This window comes from Sinohyriopsis cumingii, chromosome 2 (assembly GCF_028554795.1).
Source record: "Sinohyriopsis cumingii isolate HCF-2022 chromosome 2, ASM2855479v2, whole genome shotgun sequence".
NCBI lineage: Eukaryota > Metazoa > Mollusca > Bivalvia > Unionida > Unionidae > Sinohyriopsis > Sinohyriopsis cumingii.
In genome coordinates, this window is record NC_142962.1 from 35,198,660 (window position 1) to 35,212,647 (window position 13,988).

General features: G+C 35.8%; 1 protein-coding gene and 1 pseudogene across 1 annotated transcript in view; both read left to right on the forward strand.

Annotated features, from left to right (window-relative positions):
• LOC149804614 (protein arginine methyltransferase NDUFAF7, mitochondrial-like) overlaps positions 1-13,988 on the forward strand; it is a 71,149-nt gene that overhangs the window by 16,066 nt on the left and 41,095 nt on the right. The window contains exons 6-7 of the mRNA XM_089942436.1: positions 6,604-6,714; positions 8,958-9,107. Of these exons, the coding sequence (XP_089798562.1) occupies positions 6,604-6,714; positions 8,958-9,107 (261 nt within the window). The remainder of the gene's footprint in view (positions 1-6,603; positions 6,715-8,957; positions 9,108-13,988) is intronic.
• On the forward strand, positions 2,369-3,667 carry LOC149804615 (uncharacterized; annotated as a pseudogene).

Genomic DNA, 13,988 nt, shown 5'->3' on the forward strand with positions numbered 1-13,988 from the left:
GTTGGAGGCCTAGTCCTTTTCATAAGATAATTGCAGTAATAATAATTAGCTCTTAATTAGTCACACTGTCTTTCTTGAATGTTTACTTAAGAAAGACAAACCTTTAGCTGTTGTGTAGTTTTTGCCACAACTGACTAGAATATGCAAAGGGGGCATGTCCTTAGTGGAAATAAGGCACGTTATAGGGAAAAACAGCATGTCCTTTGAGAATTTTACGTGTATTGGTCAATATTTAGTGAAAAAGAGGCTTAAGAAATGCAGCTATAAACGTCCTGTTTTTATGTTACAATCTCCCTGTTTTTCTTATCAGTCTTCCTACTTGGCTTTTGAAAAGTTGACAGGTTTGTATAATTTCTAACTTGATTGTCACCAGGATGTCCCAAAGACTGTCAACTTGTTCGTCTTTTGGCTCAGACAGGAGTTTCTTTAGCAACATGGTCACCATATTTGCATGGGCCAGTCTATGTTTACAAGCAACATATGTCTCATGATCTCAATAATTCCATAAATTTTGGACTTAACATCTCTATGTGTATTCAGTTCTTTTTAATTTGATCAATTTATTTTTTAGAAGTATTATAACAAGACATTGCAAATATTGGACACAGGTGACACAGTTTTGACAGTTTTACAGAAGTGGACTACTCAAGAATGCAGAAAAGGACAGTGAGCAGTCTTGTTTGCTTGTTTACATTGGGAGCTTCCATTTGCTTTGAAAAGCCAATGTGTTGACAGTGTTAGATACCATTGGCACTAATCAGGTTAGAAATTATAAATGAATGAATTGGCTACGTTTTGTCCATTTTAAAATCCTCAATGCTTTTCATTTTTAAAGTTGATAGGCAGTACAAACAAACAGGATGGTGTGAGAATATTATAGTATAATAATTTTATGTATGTATTAAGGAAAGTTGTTTGTGAATTATAAACTTTATCAGTTTTCTTTTGGACATAAAGTGTAAACTACGGTACTTGTGCACATTCTTGTTAGTATTGCTTTGGATAATATATTAAGGTACCTTATATGCTCACTTATAAGTCAGGCTGAACTGCAGACTGCACAGACCCAGATCTGCCATTACATGATGTGCCAGTAGATCTAAGTCTGTGCAGTTTGTTAGTACTACATGTAATAACAACAACAAACAACAGAGACCCTGATCTGAAGCACATCATGAACTAGCAGATGTGGATCAATGTTGTTTACAGTTGGACTTGACTTACAAGTGACTATATAAGTTACTAAATTGAACCTTGCATTCCTATAGGCCTTTTCAATAAGGGTTGTTGTCTCCCCCTAGTAGGAACTCTTCAATGCATCTTTTGCACATGAGTTTAATGCCACTTCAACTTCCGTGGGCTACCCAATCATCAGCTGTTAAAGAATGCTTCTGGCAAAACCCCCCGCAAGTATTGTTGCATTTGTAGCAATTTCAGAGGGAAGGAAGTAGATGGGAAAACAATATCATTTCACAGATTTCTTGCAAGATGTAAACTACATAGAGTTTGGCTTCAGCGGTCACGGCTAGTACGGAAAGATTTCACTTACACAGCTAACAGTCAAATGTGTTCCGATCATTTTGTGAATAGAAGTGGGCCATCAAAAGAGCATCCAGTGCCTTCAATTTTCCTGAACAAGGTGTTTCAAATGTTGGTAATTGCCTACATTGAGTACTATCATGCTCCATCCATTTTAAATGAGATGTGGGGTAGGATTTATTCTATTCTGTGGTTTTTAATCAGCTGTAATCAGTAGCATTGTTTATGCTTTTAAACAAATACATGTAGGCATATTCCATATTTAACTGATATGTTAAATACAGATGTTCAGATATAACAAAAATTTTGCATTTGCATTTAGTCTGTTACTGCATTGGAGTTTAATTTGATGTTGTAATGACCTTTATCAACTGTTGTATTGTCTTTAAATCTGCTGTTGCCATAGCCACTGTAATGTCTACAGGTGTACAGCTACACTATAAATATGGATTAAGTGTCTACCCATCCAGTACTTAAAGAAAATGCTGTAACTTACACCAGCACCAACTTTTAATTGTGCATGCTACACATATATATGTAAATATTAATTAACTGTTAAAAAACTTTGTTTATATTTGTATAATTATTTAATTTCAGAATCTGGAGAGAGAAATCTTGAAACTTGCCAGTAGTGACTTTCAACTAAATGAAGATATGGAACAAGGAGACAATGCTGAAGAACAGAGTGATGATGAGGATGATTCAAATAATATTTCAGAACCATTTATAGCAAAAACTGAATCATCTCTGGACACCTCTATACTCTTACATGATTATTGTGGACCAATAAATTTAAAAGATTTTGCCGCCGGTTATATTACCAACCAATAAACACAAACCAATACCCTACTGAGGATAGATGTTTTTACACAGTGTGATTTTAATGAAATGTCACCTGAATATGGCACCCCTGTTAACAAAGTGACAACTGTAGATTGTGGGATGCAGGTTAATTCCCCTGTTTTAACATTTGAGGATATTGAACATGATGACCAAATTTTTTTAATTTTATACTGGAGTTCCAAATTTAGCTACTTTCAAGGCATTATTTGATGAAATTAAGGATGATGCTACAAGTCAGACAGCTTATTATGGTGCTACAAGTGGAAAGGGACGTCCAAGACACTTGCGTCTGATAGATGAATTCTTTCTTGTCTTGATGCAATTGAGACTAGGCTTGTTACTGGAAGATTTAGCAGATCGATTTAACATTGGAACGTCGACATGTGGAATGATTTTTAACAAGTGGATTGATTATTTGTATATACAGTTAGATTTTCTAATCCATTGGCCATCAAGATGTGTGCTGTTGATGAACATATGTCACTTTGTTTCAAGGAAAAATATCCAAATTGTAGGGTGATAATTGACTGTACAGAGTTACAAATGGAAACGCCTAGTTCCTTACAGAACAAATCTTTGATGTACAGTGATTACAAATCACATATGACATTGAAAGGGCTAATTTGATATAGTCCAGCTGGAGTTGTAACATTTTTTTCAGATTTGTGGGCAGGGAGTGCAAGTGACAAACAAATTACTAAAGACAGTGCCCTGGTTGATATATGTGAACCTGGAGATGCCATTATGGCAGACAAAGGATTCCTTATTTCAGACAACACAACCCCAAAATGTGTCCATCTCAGCATCCCTTCATTTAAACAAAAGGATAAACAGTTCTCCAAAAGAGAAGTGCAACAAACACGAACAATTGCAAATCTCCGTATCCATGTTGAAAGACAGATGGAAAGGATAAAAAAATAATAATATTCTTAAAACTGTTATGCCTATAAATATGTCACAACAAGTAACAAAGATATGGAAGATATGTACACAATTAACAAATTTACAGCCACCACTTTGCAAAGCAAATTAGTATTATAATACTTTAATTTAGATGTATTACAGCAATGTGTTATGACCATATGCATGACATTACTTTCAAAATGTTTGTGGCAATAATTTTGACTTTTAAAAACACCTGCCTGTTTAAGAACACATATTTAAAACTCATTTAGTTAACATGTCAACTGCAGTTTTAATAAAGAAAACATTAAACTCTTCAGTCCATAATGTTGTTTAACCTGTATTCAGATCTCACTGAGTCAATAAATTAATTGAAAAGCAACCTTATGTCATTAATTTGACAATCACTTTATTTCTTTTTCTCATCATCACTGACTGACTGGTAGAGAGGAACACCTCTAAGCACATATGTTGTGTACATTTCAGGAATAATTCCTTTCAAGTAGAAAGAATTTAGTTTTTCTACCATAATATTCCAGAGTTCTAAATTGAATGGAATGCATTGAATAGATGGTGGTTGCTTCAAAGTCCAAACCACAAAATTACACCAATCCTTGCCCGTATTGGCCATTTGTCCTTGCACTTGAAAATAATATGCATGCTTCCTTTTTAAGATTGCACTGCCATGGAGGTCTAATGTACAAAAGATATCTAAATCTTGAGCACATTCACTTGGAGATTTAAATTTCCATTTGTCGGATTCTGGACACTTTATTTCCAGTAACCCTGAGGAACCTTGACAACAAGGATCATGAACATCTCCATCTGGACTTGCACCCAAATGAGGAAAAAGTGTGTTAACATAAAGCCCACATGGTGTCACATCAAGATCTGAATGAGTTTGTGTCATGATATTTATGTAAGTTCTCCTGGCCTCAGGTTCATGATCCCTACCCCATTTGACTTACTTGTTATCAAATGATGTATAGCCCATGATAACTTTTACTAAATTGTCTGGTCGAGTAGTTTCTTTATGCATTACCACTTGGTCAAACATTGAACTTGTAATTCTCCCTTAGTGGTATTCCATCCACCCATTGTTAGTATGCTGACCTCTCATTCCAAGTTCTATTTTGACACATTGTTCTTTAGAATAGGATATGTTTCTGAAGTGATTATGGAAATGAATTGTGGCACTTTCAGAATATAAATCTGTTTTATCAGAAAACATGAAGACATTGTTGTGGTTGAGAGCTGGTATGCTATTTTCTTCATCCTTGATCTTCTCAAAATTGGTTAACCATCCAGCTTTGGAGTTCAGCTTTAAAAGCTTTTGTCTAAACCTTTCATCATTAACAGTTGGTTTTAATGATGTTCTCTCAATATTATATAGTGAGCGGTGAAAGGAAAGATCCTTGATTTCTTAGGACTAAGACATCGTTTCCTGGGATTATTCCATTTTGATTTGGCAGAAGTCAGAGCATTAGTTTCATCTTTGTTGTTCTTTTCAGTGCACATAACATTCATTTGCCTGATTTGATTGCAGGCTTCACCCAGACTGAAAAAAAAAAAGTCAAGAAAAAGAACTGGTGTTCAAGGTCCCTCACCGTTGTATATGTATAACTAAATATATATTGTAATAGGTGATTAAATTTAACTAGGGGTAGGGTAGGTTGGGGGTATGTTGTAAATACATAGCCATATATATTTTCTATTATTCCAATTAATTTTTAAGTATAATTAATGAAGTATGATACACATTTTAGAATTTTTTTAAAAAAAAATATGTTTGGGTATTTTTTAAGCCTGGAACTTGGATATTTAAATAACTCAACCAAAAAGTACAGAATATGCAGATTTATATTTTAAGCCAGTTTGAGAAGATGGAAAATTTATGTCCCTTTTTCTTTAACAAAAGGATTTGTGTGGCATCTGGGCATGACATTAACTGTTAATAAAGCAAGTATCACAAGACAAAATATATAAAAATGAAATATTTACCCAGCTGTACAATTGCAGTTTGTTGAATTCAGTGACTTTGGACAGACTGACCCATACAGTATAATCCTTCTTATCACTGTTTGGTAGTGACAGTATCACTTGACATCTCACGTAACAATGTGAACATTCCCCCGAAGCATTGTTAAATTCATCTCATGTAACAATGTGAACATTCCCCCGAAGCATTGTTAAATTCACCTTTGTGGACATGCCAGTCTTGAAAAAAAAACGCTTCACTCTTCAACTGTCACTTTGCTTTCATTGTGAAAACTAAATAATTGTAAATGTCATCAGTAAAATTAGGAATGTTACAAGATCTTATGTGCAATTATTCAATGACGACAGTGATGGCATTTTCTCACCAAAAGGAGTTTCCAGTTTCTTGGTTGTCCTTGAATTGTGTCCCTGCTGATCGTTTAATAAAATACAATTTACATCTTGTAGGCCCAATGCTTTAATCCCCTTCACTCGCTTGACTAATTCTTCTTTTCTCCCACTAACATTCTGCCCATGCTGTCTCAGGTAAGATTTAAGTTCCAGGATTTTATACCTTTCCAAAGCTTCATTGTTTAAATAGCTCATTGTAGCTAGTAATCAAAATCGATAAACATAGCCCCTGGAAGTTGATTAAGTGATGACAGCGCCCCCTATCTAAGGACGGTGAGTAACTTATCGAAAAGGTCTATATCACAGGCTGGGACTGTTTAGATGGTAGAGCACTTATGTAATATCCCTGTTGAAAGCTATTATCCAGCATTGCATACGTTTATTTCACCATGAAGTTTGTTTGTGGAGATGGAATAACATAGCCTCTGGTCCACTTTGCCTACAGTCTTATGTTCACTTTGAATATTTATTATACTTTTTGGCGTAGTATTTTGTTTCCCATTCTTACAAGTCTTACTTCATGGCAAGTTTTATTTTTTTAAATAAATGGTCAGCCTGGTGTCAGGATAATGTGACTGGGTGGGACATCATGCTACATGTCTGTGGCATGATGCCCCTGTGCTAGACATCACTATAAACTGCCACATTGCAGACATCGTAGCGATATGACTGAAAAATTGTTAAGGCTACGTTAAAAATCCAAATCACATTACATAGCTTTCATGAAACTGACAATAGGATCCCATCTGCAAATTCTAATGGATAAGAATACAGTCTTTAAGAAAATTAGGTTGATGAATGGAAACAAATCTGCAAAAATGCTGAAAAAACATTTTAGATCTGGAAACCATGAAATTAATAGTTCCAAAAATGACTTGGTGAAAAAACTCAGATTTTATAAATTTGGGTTTTAAACTCTGTTCATTTCAGAAAACCCAACATGGCTGGAGGGAGGTTTTGGTGGACTTTGACCTGAGTAAGGGCTGTCTCAGTTTTGTTGTATCCCCAACACCCACAGCAGCAACTGTACTCTACCTCAAAGTAAGATCTATTATACAATTCAACTATGTATTTATCCTTCAGATTTAACCATCATTTAGAGCAGTATAGACCAGACCCATCAGAAAACAAGTTGCTGAGTTAATTACTGAAACTAAGATACACAGATACTCTTGGAAATAAATTTCTCAATTTTAAGTAAACTGTCTTCACTGTACACAAACACACACAAGCACACACACACACCATCACAATGTGCCTCATTATATATGGTGACCCCACTATAATGTAATGATTAGGATCCATTGATCCTGACTATATTATATACCCAGCTGTGTTATAACCAGTGAGGTCAGTTAGCTAAAGTAAATGATGCATGTACATAAAAATGGTGTGTGTGTGTGTGTGTGTGTGTGTGTAATTAAAGTGGGTGCAAACATATGTGCTTCATTGGTACAGTTACTATATTAAATTAGTGGATATTAAATGAGAAATACAAAGGTAGTGAAAACAGCGATTGAATATTTAACATTTTACTTTATTTATAGAACCACACATTTGTACATATATTTGTATACTGTTTATATATGCATCCATAATGTACAGCATAAATAGAGTATCAACACTGTATACATGTACTCATCCATTGATCTCATCAACATACATTGAATCCACAATGCGTGTAATTCCATTGAAAATATGCACACAGATTTAAAATATTTAATAATTTTTGTTACAGGTCATTATGTTTCTAAATTCATTGGGGGTTAAAAGCAAAATTATGTCATGAAAAAAGAAGCACATTTACTGTTCAGTTTGTCACAAGGTCAGTAAACGGTGTCTATATAAATTTCATACTCCTAAATTTCCTACTCTGTGAATCATAATACTTTATTGCTTTTTGAAAAACTTATTGATATTTAGCTGCTTTCTGTTACTGTTGCATTTGATTTGGGCAAAGTCAATCATATTCTTCAAATGAAGAGTTTGAATAAAGTCAGTATCTTGTGGTTCCAGCAGTCTTAAAGCAAACTCTAAGCTTTGTACTGCTTCTCTTGCTAATTGTGATTTTTTAACACCAGACTTCATCCTGTCCAGGGCTTTAAACTTCTTTTTAATAGTTAAAGCTTTATATTTCCATGTCCCATTATCTATTGTAAAAGCCCACTAATTAACACTTTTACACATATTTGTTTGAATGACTACTCCAAGAATAATTGTCAGTAAATAATGGGGTCATTTTTATAGGAAATGGATGACATTATTCACAAGTTAACTGATTGTATCTAACAACACTGCCAGGCAATGCACATATGTTGGTAGCTTTTGTTTTTGATGTTTAGAGATCCTTGCCCCATAATTTGAACAAGTTTTAACTCTACAGTTGACTTTGATGATTAGCAATGTATTTAAGTTAACTGATTTATAAATTCAGGCGAGAATGTTTTATCAACCACTGCAGTGTTTGGTTCTTGGTTATGTATGCCATTTAAAGAACAAACGTATGTCAGATATGTTATTTTTCATACTTTTACATAGAAAATATATTTTTTCATGTGCGAGAAAAAAAACCATGTACATGAAATTTCAGGAGCTACTCCATGATCATCTTATATTCAATTCATACAATTCAGTTCTCTTTCCCAAAATGACAATAAACTCTTTATGCATTATTTTTCACACATTTAAGAAGAAAAGGGATTTTTTCATGTAGGATATAAAACTTGTATATGAAATTTCAGGATCCGTGCCACAATCATTATATCTAAATTCATGTTTTAATGGAACACACTATAGTGGGGTCTCACTGTAATATGATTCTTGATAAAACACTGTACTACATTGCACACCCTGGCAGAAATGGGTTGAAAGAAAACAAGGTATAAAACTTATTCCTACATCTTCATTTCCTTTTAAAACAACACCATTATTTAACAAAATTTTGATAGTACCCACTATACCACTGTTAGTTATATCACAGTATTCTCAACATATCTCAGTTCCATACTTATCACAGTTCTTAGTATAATGCATTTTGGTACATAATGTGGTCAGTCGTTATAGAACACAACTCCCATGATATAATGAGGGAGAGCTGTATATATATTCTTATTGTATATGCATGTATTAAGTCTGCTTGATGACTGCAGGTGATCTTAGAACCAATCTCACTTTAAGGAAGCTTATTGAAGTATTAGTATCTAATTTCATTAGGATTAAATGTTAATGTTAATGCCCAGATTTTGATTTTTTAAGAGTGTTTGAGCTTTATTTAACCATCTTAGATGTCAGAGACTGATGAACGCAACCACATAGAGGTGAGCCCTGAAGCTGGTGTAGTAGTGCAGGAACTGGCTGATAGGATTCACTCAGAAGGGGGATTTGCACTAATAGCTGACTATGGCCACAATGGAGACAAAACAGACACATTCAGGGTAGGCAGTCATTGAAACACGATTGAGATAGTTTGCAAGCAGCACAAAATATATTGCCCAGTCAAGTACAAAAAGCATACTTCAACCACTTTGGCCACAATGGAGACTAAACAGACATAATCCTTACAGGAAGTAATCAAAACATGACTGGGATGGTTTACAAACAACACAAATAATATTGTCCAGTCAGGTGAGCACACATGGACCAGCCCAAAGTTTTGCATGATCGGTTGTATTCCAGAATTTAAGATACGCTGTAGTTGATTGCTGATCTTATACATGAAAACAGTATTACATGGGAACATTGAGCTGATCTGATTCATGAGAACAGTATTAAATAGGAACATTGAGCTGATATGATGCATGAGAACAGTATTGAATAGGAACATTGAGCTGATCTGATGCATGAGACCAGTATTAAATAGGAACATTGAGCTGATCTGATGCATGAGACCAGTATTAAATAGGAACATTGAGCTGATCTGATGCATGAGACCAGTATTAAATAGGAACATTGAGCTGATCTGATGCATGAGAACAGTATTAAATAGGAACATTGAGCTGAGCTGATGCATGAGAACAGTATTAAATAGGAACATTGAGCTGAGCTGATGCATGAGAACAGTATTAAATAGGAACATTCAGCTGATATGATGCATGAGAACAGTATTAAATAGGAACATTGAGCTGATCTGATGCGTGAGAACAGTATTAAATGGGAACATTGAGCTGATCTGATACGTGAAAACAGTATAAATGGGAACATTGAGCTGATCTGATTCATGAGAACAGTATTAAATAGGAATATTGAGCTGATCTGATGCATGAGAACAGTATTAAATAGGAACATTGAGCTGATCTGATGCATGAGAACAGTATTAAATAGGAACATTGAGCTGATCTGATGCATGAGAACAGTATTAAATAGGAACATTGAGCTGATCTGATGCATGAGACCAGTATTAAATAGGAACATTGAGCTGAGCTGATGCATGAGACCAGTATTAAATAGGAACATTGAGCTGATCTGATGCATGAGAACAGTATTAAATAGGAACATTTAGCTGAATTTGGCTTTTACAAAATCATGTGATAGCTGTAACAGAGAAATGATGGTGGATGGCTGTAGTTGAAATCCAAAATCTATTTGATATTCAGTATAAAATGTGTCATCTTTATAAAATGTAGAAGTGGCTATTTTCATACAAGTTAGGATGAGATCTGTTCTCAGCATCCCATGTTATATGTACTTAAATTGTAATATTCGTTTTGAGGCTGCATCAAATTGGTTACTTTAATATTTTGACCAGGGTGGGTGCGTTTGAGTACACTCACAGAAATGGTGTGGTACAACTGATCACATGATAGCCTGTAATTGAATAAGATACATGTAGTTCTTTAAACAAGTTACTTCATATAAAATTCTAGTATAACATTGAATAGAAAATTTAAAGATTATCTCCAAGCCATTCTAATCTGACCAGTCATGCACCCATGCCTAAATGAATAATGTAAGCCATATTGCTTGTAGTATGAGTGATGATATTTAAGTGTTATTCATATATAGTGAACCATATTGCTTGTAGTATGAATAAGGGTATATCAATGTTATCTTTATATAATGTAAGCCATATTGTTTGCAGTATGAGTAAGGATAAATAGGTGTTATCCATATATAGTGCAAGCCGTATTGCCTTCAGAAAGGTAAGCCATATTTTGTGCAGTATGTGTAAGAATATATGTGTTATCCATATATAGTACAAGCCATATTGCTTTCAGTATGAATAAGGATAGATAATCATTTTTCATCTACACATAAATGCTGTTGGCAGGTGTGAGATGAAAAAACTTAGAATACTAACTTTTGATAAAATATTCTGGAATTATCATATTTTGCAATTGTTGCTTTTGTTTTGAGGTTATACATGATAATTTGTCCACATGACACTTGTTGCCGGTGGATAAGTCATTAATCAACCTCTGAACAAAGACATCAATTGTTTTATCATGCCAAACAAAATTGAAATTTCCCATAGTTAAAAAATGTTAAAATCTGAGTAATTATATTCAAAGTGGTGAAGTTTTCTTTAGACATGGTAATATAATGGTAACATGAAGGTAATACAGTAAAACCTGTTATGAGAGACCGCCGCTTCTGCCAACCTAAAGCGGTCTCTCAAGAAGAGGTGTGTGAAAATGGACTGGTTTCCAGGGTCAATAGTTAGCATTGTTGAAGAAGAAAAAATACCGATACTCACTGTACAAGCAGCAGGGGGGGCGAATCGGACATTTTGTCCAAACGTCATTTGGCTTAATTAATACTTTCTGCACTCAGCGGATCCGGTGTCGTCAGCGCCTGGTAAAAAAAAAACGACGTCGTCGTCGTTGTCATCGTCGAGGGGCCAAATCGACAATTGTCCGGACGTCATTTGGTTTAATTAATACCTTCTGCGCGCCGATCCCCAGCGTCGTCAGCGTCCGGTAAGCACAGCGACGACCGCGTCGATGTCATCGCCCCCCCTGCTGCTATGATCTTACAAACAGAGTGATCACCAACTCCTCCTCTTGTAGGTCAATTAGGTTATTTGACTGATCGGTAATTCTAAAATTAATTCTCGTTAAAAACCGATTATGGCATCTCATATAGACCGGATTAATTGGACTCTCAACGATTAAAAATCCCGGAGGGGCTGTTGGTGAAAATGAATAAAGGATGTACCCCTGTTGAGCCTGATTTGATTGCTTGGTATCCACCTGGTAACTCCCTTCGATAGCATCACACACTAGATTAATCGCTATCACCGATGCAATATTTACGTTGTACGGGGCAATATGCCTACCAACCTCTCCGTTATCGTGTCTGAGGATAGTTGATGGGGGGGCGTCCGCGGGGATTTCATGAGGTGGATTCTTAGGCCATCCTAGTATGGTTCTTATTGAACTGTTATAAATATCAACCATATACCCCGGTGTGCTTATTTCAATCGCCGACGATAACGTCGGTTCATGAACCATAATAGCGATTTTTGATTCTTTTCCTGTGATCGATTTTATCCTGCGTTGAAATTCTTTATTGATTTGTTCTATTTGGTATGACCCAGTTGGTATTGTAACCTCCTTCCAGTCTGGGGTCCCATCGGGTTTATTTGTCCATGCAAAAACCAGCGAGTTATTAGGTTGTTGTCCGTTAAATGCGTCCGCTCGGATATTAGGCCAACTGTGATATACTCGCAATTTTGCCAGCGCTATTTCCTTCACTGGAACCGGTGATGGGAAGTTCACACTGAATTCTGGCTTCGTTGATGTCATCGATATCATACTTGTTTGTACCGGAGTGGTGTTCTCCGCGATCCGCTGAAGTAATTGAAACCCTTCGGGGTTCAGCGACATTATTATTATTTGTTGTTTTTAGTGTTTAATTTTGACAACCTGCTTGTTTTAAGCCCATTGAAGTGGTTCCGGCTTCCAGTTGAAAATTTTCGATTTTTGACATCGCGGAGCCATACAACTGGACCATCGTGGAGAATTCAACATCGGATATGAACGAATTATCAATCGACAACGAGATCAACCCGGATAATTTCGAGTACGCGTCGGATACTATTTGATGTTTTGCTGTATACTCGTTGAGTTTTTTCTGAGAACACGATGATATCTTTCTGGTGATTGCGTTGGCGACTCCAGCAATTGTTGTTGCCGCGGAGATAGCGATTGAAACGGTGATCGGGGCCATCATGGTCATTGTGGATGAAATGACACCGGCACCAGCTACTATACCGGACACCGAGTACACGGCCACATCGATGGCGGTTATTCTTCGGCGGTATTTTTTTATTTTTGCGCGGTATTGTTCGGAAAGCGTTTTTAAGCTCGCGGAGAATTCTTTTGCGGTATCGAATCGATATTGATGTGACGTCGGTGATACCTTTGATTCAATTACCTTGGTGGTCATTTTTATTTTAAAAGAGCTAGTGTTTTTAATTAATTAGATTCGCTACAAATTCCACATACCATGTGATGTTTGCCTGGGCTAAATTTCCATCAACGGCATAAATTGTAAACTGTTCAATTGCGTTCTTGTCTATAATTGTTGATATTGTATTGTTAAACCCGGATGAACTCGACGATAATATATTAAACTGCATCATTGAAACCAGTGTCAATCGATAAATGCCCTTAACAGTTGCGGTAATATTTACTGTATTCTGTGTAGGAGTCCAATCGAATGATCCATGCCGAATTGTGTATACTGTGTTGATGATGTTCTCATGAGGGGTTTTTATTTTTTCGAATTGCTCTGCTACTCTCGGTAGTCCGTCTTTAATCGCTTCAACATCAGTTCTGATTATTTCTATTTCCCGCCGACTCGCGTCTATATTATTCTTGTTCGCTGTAACCTTAGTAATGAGTGTATTTATTTCCCCTCCATACGCGTCTACATTTTTTTTGTTCGCTGCAACCTTAGTAATGAGTGTACTTATTTCCCCTCCATACGCGTCTACATTTTTTTTGTTCGCTGCAATCTTAGTAATGAGTGTATTTATTTCCTGTGTATTCTCGGTTATACTTTTTTTGTTCGCTATAACCTTAGTAATGAGTGTATTTATTTCCTGTGTATTCTCGGTTATACTTTTTTTGTTCGCTGCAACATCAGTTTTGATCGTTCCTATTTCCCCTCCATACGCATCTATACTTTTTTTGTTCGCTGCAACATCAGTTTTGACTGTTTCTATTTCCCCTGTATGCGCGTCTATATTCCTTTTGTTCGCTGCAACATCAGTTTTGACTGTTTCTATTTCCCCTGTATGCGCGTCTATATTTCTTTTGTTCGCTGCAACATCAGTTTTGACTGTTTCTATTCTCCATCCATGCGCGTCTATA